The 5,691-nt window shown below is 49.4% G+C and overlaps 1 protein-coding gene across 2 annotated transcripts in view; it reads right to left on the bottom strand.

Moving 5' to 3' along the window:
• LOC118026666 (granulocyte-macrophage colony-stimulating factor receptor subunit alpha-like) overlaps positions 1-5,691 on the bottom strand; it is a 31,401-nt gene that overhangs the window by 23,274 nt on the left and 2,436 nt on the right. For both annotated transcript variants that reach the window (XM_035029632.1, XM_035029631.1), the window contains exon 2: positions 2,165-2,258. In XM_035029632.1, the coding sequence (XP_034885523.1) occupies positions 2,165-2,237 (73 nt within the window). In that variant the 5' untranslated portion in view covers positions 2,238-2,258. The remainder of the gene's footprint in view (positions 1-2,164; positions 2,259-5,691) is intronic.

Raw genomic sequence — 5,691 nt, 5'->3', positions numbered from 1 at the left:
AAGAAAATAATTTGAAAAATACAGAAAAGTTAAGTATAGTAATAATAATTTGAGAAATACAGAAAATAATTTGAAAAATACAGACAAGTTAGGTATAACAATAATAACTTGAAAAATACAGACTACTTAGCTATAGTAGTAATAATTTGAAAAATACAGAAAATAATTTGAGGGGTGCCTGGGTGGCTCAGTAGGTTAAGCGTCTGCCTTCGGCTCAGGTCATGATCTTGGGGCCCTGGGATCGAGCCCTGACTTGGATTCTCTGCTCAGCGGGGGGTCTGCTTCTCCCTGTCACTCTCCCTCTGTGCTCTCTCTCAAATAAATAAATAAAATCTTAAAAAAAAATGAAACTGGTAAATATTTTTAAAAAAGAAAATAATTTGAAAAATACAGACAAGTTAGCTATAGTAATAATAATTTGAAAAATACAGAAACTGATTCTTAAAATACAGAGAAATAAAAACACAAAAAATTTTTTAAAATACAGAAAAAAGTTTAAGTACAGGAAAAACAATTTGTAATACAGAAAAAAAGTACAGAAAAAATTTAAAATCACAGGGCAGGCTGTGGAGACATTGGGACCCTCTAAACCTTCTGGGAGGGAAGGCAAAGTGGGCCTTACTGTGTCAGTCAAATTGAGGGGCTTCCTTCTCAGGCCTTTGGGATGAGCTTTGCCCCTTGGGATGGGGTTGGGAGTGGGGTACCTGATGCATTACCTGGGCCAGGAAGGAACCTGCCACAGGTGAGGACAAGTAGAAACTAACCATGAGGACTTTAATTCTCCCTGTCAGGGGGGAAAAAAAAAGGTGGGGAAGGACCAATTAATTTACAACAGAGCCAAGAATATAGAATGGGGGATGAATAGTCTCTCCAACAAATGGTGCTGGGAAGAGCAGACAGCCACTTGCAAAAGAGTGAGACCAGACCACTAACCAGATTCACAAAAAACTGACTCAAACTGGATGAAAGACTCAAAGGTACCACCTGAAACCACAAAACTCCTAGGCAAGAAAAAAACCCAAAAAACAAAAAGCCAGGTAGGTAACTTCTTGACATTGGTCTCAACAATGATTTTTTTTTTTTTTTGACTTGACACCAAAAGCAAAGGCAACAAAAGTACAAAGAAGAACACGATCCTTCATGGAGGGACTATGTAAGTGTCACAAATGCAGAATGTCTGGCCCCAGATCTGGAGCATCTGTGAAATGTGATCATCAGAGAAGTGAACGTCCACCTTCCCCAGGAAGTTTAAATACAGGAAAAACAATTTGTAATACAGAAGAGGCGTGTACACACCAGAAGAGGCGCCCACCTTCCCCAGGAGCCTGGCTCCAAACCAGGGGGGATTTCTCTCCCTGCCTATGCAACCTCTTTACTGGGTCACCCGCGGTAAGACTTCTACATTCTCTTGCACCTTTGTGGAGAGGTTTTGCGGGTTAGCAGGAGATTTTTTTTTTTTTAAATACATTTTTAAAAAGATTTTCTTTCTCTCTTTCTTTTCTTTTTAATATTTTATTTATTTATTTGTCAGAGAGAAAGAGAGAGAGAGAGCACAAGCAGGGGGAGCAGCAGAGGGAGAAGCAGGCTCTCTCATGAGCAAGGAGCCCAGGACCCTGAGATCATGACCTGAGCCAAAATTAAGAATGGGATGCTTAACTGACTGAGCCACCCAGGCATCTGAGACTTTTTCTTTTTGTAAAGATTTTATTTATTATTTATTTGACAGAGAGGGAACACAAGCAGGGGGAGTGGGAGAGGGAGAAGCAGGCTTCCCGCGGAGCAGAGAGCCCGATGCAGGGCTCGATCCCAGGACCCCGGGACCATGACCTGAGCCGAAGGCAGACGCTTGACGACTGAGCCACCCAGGCGCCCCGAGACTTTTTCTTTTTAATAAGCTTTTCCCAGGACAAGCAGAAGGCCTGACACCCCAGCTGGGTTCAGGGTTTGGGGATAGAGTCTTCACCTTTTGGTCCTTGATTCTGCCAGAGGATAAACATCCATCTATAGTTTGATTTACAAAAGGACCCCTTCCTCTACCAGAGCAGGGGGTGGGGTGGAGATGTTTCAGGTCTGGGGGAGGGATGTTTGTCTCCTTCCAGCATTAGGGGGTATGGCAGTCCTGCCCCATCCAGACCCTGGCGTTGGACCACCTGCCTGTACCTACCCAGCTGTGCTTGTCCACGGAATGCTGAGTTCAGGAGGACCAGAAAGCTCACAAGATCCAGAATGGTCGCCATGCACGAGCCCTAAAGCTGCACCTAAACAGGAGGAGACGCCAGGTCAGAGATCAGATTCCAATGAGGGCAGGAACCCTCCCTTCTCGGCATCCCCCACACCCCCTAGGGGAGTCACCAGTAATGAGCCTCTACAGAGCATGCAGGAGCTCTTGGGGTGCATCCTGTGTCCCTATTTGGCTGTCAGTACCCCATCGGAGCATTGTGTGGGGCCACCATCCTATTGCCACACCCCTGGGTCCCCCCCACAAAATCACAGCACCTCTAAAACTCTGCTGAAACTCCCTTCACAGCATCAATACGTTCAACATGCATCCCTGATGACCACTTTCCGCAAGCTGGGATTGAACCAACTTTTCCCAGCATGCATGACTTTTCCCTAGCCCACTGTCACTGGCCGTTACTGGTCCAGTCCACATTCCTGCTGCTGAAACGCTTGGGTGGGGACCCATTCCAAACCCCAGAGTTGCTACTGGGATTATTTTAGGCTGCTTCTTTTGTACAGGGTGGCTGAGGGGTGGGACAGGTGAGACCTCCAGTAAAAAGAAGAAGGGATGTGTGGTGAGGATACTGATCCACAGCAGCCACTTTGGGGTATGAGGCAACTCTGTCTGGCCTTGAGCCAAGGCCCTTAGGCTACCATTTTCCTATATCACAAAGGTCCCAGCAGGTAGGGACACTTCTGGCATCATCCTAAGGGACCAACCACGGTTCAGAGGGAGGTCACCTGCCTTGGTGTCCATGTGATGAGTAGTGTCTTTAAAAGCCATCTGGAGGTGGGCAAGGAGCTGTGGAGCTGGTTGTGTTGCAAAAGCCAAAAAAAGCAATGAAAGTTTCTGGAATATTCTGAGGGAACCTCTTCCTGTGTCTGGTGATGGCAGGGGCAGTGTTTTGTATATTTGATCAGATTTTTTTCTAATAGCTCTGCATCAGTGCAGATTAGCAAGGGCTGGACACAAAGATAGGGGATGGCCTCAATGGCTGAACTGAAGTCATGGGGAGTGAGGCCACAGGTGACCTGGCTGGGGATGGAATATATTTTTTTTAATTATTAATATTATTATTATTACTACTATTATTTAGAGAGAAAGAGAGGTGAGGGGAGAGGCAGAGGGAGAGAGAGAATGTCCAGCAGACTCCCTGTTGAGCACAGAGCCCAATGCAGGGCTCGATCTCATGACCTGAGCTGAAATCAAGGGTTGGATGCTTAATGGATTGAACCACCCACATGCTCCAAGGAGGGAATAGCTTTGTAGAAAGAGCCAGTACAAACCTGGAGGTCACCAGAGACTCGGGGTACACAAACCCCTCAGGACATTACAGTGTTTCAGCCCTTTCCAGAGACCGTTGCCAACCTCCTGGGATGAGAGACATTTATCTTCCTACCTGGAGGAAGCAGGTAAACTCCTTTCTGCTCTGTGTCTCATTAGTGAGCAAGAAGTCTTCGTGCATAGGACAGACCAAGGGAGAAGGCTGGGAAAAGGGAGAGTCAGAGAATAGAGGTTGTACAGGAGGAAAAAAACAATAACCTTTTCCCTCTAACTTCTTAGATTCTGTTCCTGACACCTGCAAATTAAGTGGATAAAAGATTAACAGGAAAAGCAGCCTTAACTACATATATATGCATGGAGGTTCACAAAGAAAAATGCGGCTCAAGGAGACAGCCAGATGATCAGGGCTTATAAAGCATCTTTGATTCAACATCAGAAGGGGGTTTCTGGGTTCCGATCGGGGAAGGACAGTTATGGAGAAATGGAAAGCAGGAAATGTGTGGTAAATACGGGCTGTTGTTAATAAGAATCTCTCAGATGATAGTAAATCTCTGGGTGTAGTCATGTTCCTGGTAGAGAACCATTTTTACCATTAGGAACTTCATTTACAAATGTCCTTTTCCTTTCCCAAGGGGTACTTGATGTCCTCTATTTTCTGGCAGTTAGGGAGGTATATAGAGCTTTTTCCTGCTTCTGCTGGTTCTCAATGGCTTGTGTTCCAAAATCATCCATATGCCCAAGAGGTACATTGTGGGGTGGGGTGGCATGGCGTGGTGCCCTTCAGGGCTGACCTTGGCCCCTCCGTGTGGGGTGCAGGGCTCTGTAAACCAGAGCAGTGGGTGGGAGGGGGGTGCTCTGGCTCAGCCCGGCGGAGACCACCCCTCCTGGAAGGCGTTCTCAATGCACCTGTTCTGGGTCAGTCCCAAGGCAGGGGATGGTCTGCCTGTGCCTGATGGTGGTGGGTCTCAGGTGCGTCCCGGCTCACAGCTTCCCGCCTTCCCCTTAAGGGGGTGGCCCTGCCGTGCCACCAACACGGCTCAGGCACTCTGGGATCATTGCTGACACGTTCCCCCACAAGGAAGGAAACCTGGGGACATATGTGAGCTACAAAGGGAGATCCGAGGTCTCTCTGGAGGCACATGTCCAGGGCAGGAAGAGCCCACGTGGCCAGGGCTGGGGGAAGTGAGCTCTTTGGGGAAGGGCCGGTGCTGAGTCAGTCTCCGTGTGAACGCAGACCACAGAAGGGCCACACAGAACCTCAGGGTCGGCTGCCGGAGAAACTCAGAGGGGACAAAGCCAGGCCCAGCGATAAGGTTCCAAAGGGCGTTTGAAGCCTGTGGAGGAGAAAATGCTTTGAGGGGAAAGAGTCCTTTTCAGCATCAGGAGCTGTGGTCTTGGCCTAAGGGGACCTGTGAGCAGTCAGGTGGGTATATCCCTTCTCCAAGAAAGGGGCTTCTCCTGGGGGCTGAGTCGTGCCCCCCTAAAATTCACGTGTCGAAACCCTTGCTCCCAGGACCTCAGAATGGGGCTGTATTTGGAGGCGGAGTCTTTAAAGAGGGGATTAAGGTAAAGTGAGGCCCATTGGGTGGATCCTGATCCCATAGGATGGGGGTCCTTATAGGAAGAGGGGATAAGGACACAGACAAGCACAGAGGGACGACCACGTGAGGACACAGGGAGGACACGGGGTCTACACACCAAGGAGAGAGGCTTCAGGAGGAACCAGCCTCAGCGGCCCCTGGATCTCGGACCCCCAGCCTCAGCCCTGCCTGGATCTCAGACTCCCAGCCTCAGCCCTGCTTGGATCTCAGACTCCCAGCCTCCAATCCCTGAATCTCAGACTCCCAGCCTCCAGCCCCTGGATCTCAGACTCCCAGCCTCAGCCCTGCCTGGATCTCAGACTCCCAGCCTCCAGCCCACCTGGATCTCAGACTCCCAGCCTCCGTTTCACCTGGATCTCAGACTCGCAGCCTCCAGCCCACCTGGACCTCAGACTCCCACCCTCGGCCCCACCTGGATCTCAGACTCCCAGCCTCCAGCCCACCTGGATCTCAGACTCCCAGCCTCCGTCTCACCTGGATCTCAGACTCGCAGCCTCCAGCCCACCTGGACCTCAGACTCCCACCCTCGGCCCCACCTGGATCTCAGACTCCCAGCCTCCAGCCCCACCTGGATCTCAGACTCCC

Source organism: Mirounga leonina, unplaced genomic scaffold, assembly GCF_011800145.1.
Source record: "Mirounga leonina isolate KUSES-001 unplaced genomic scaffold, KU_Mleo_1.0 Mir_268, whole genome shotgun sequence".
Taxonomy (NCBI): Eukaryota; Metazoa; Chordata; class Mammalia; order Carnivora; family Phocidae; genus Mirounga; species Mirounga leonina.
The sequence above is the reverse complement of the archived record's forward strand: the minus strand, read 5'-3'. Positions and strand labels throughout refer to the sequence as shown.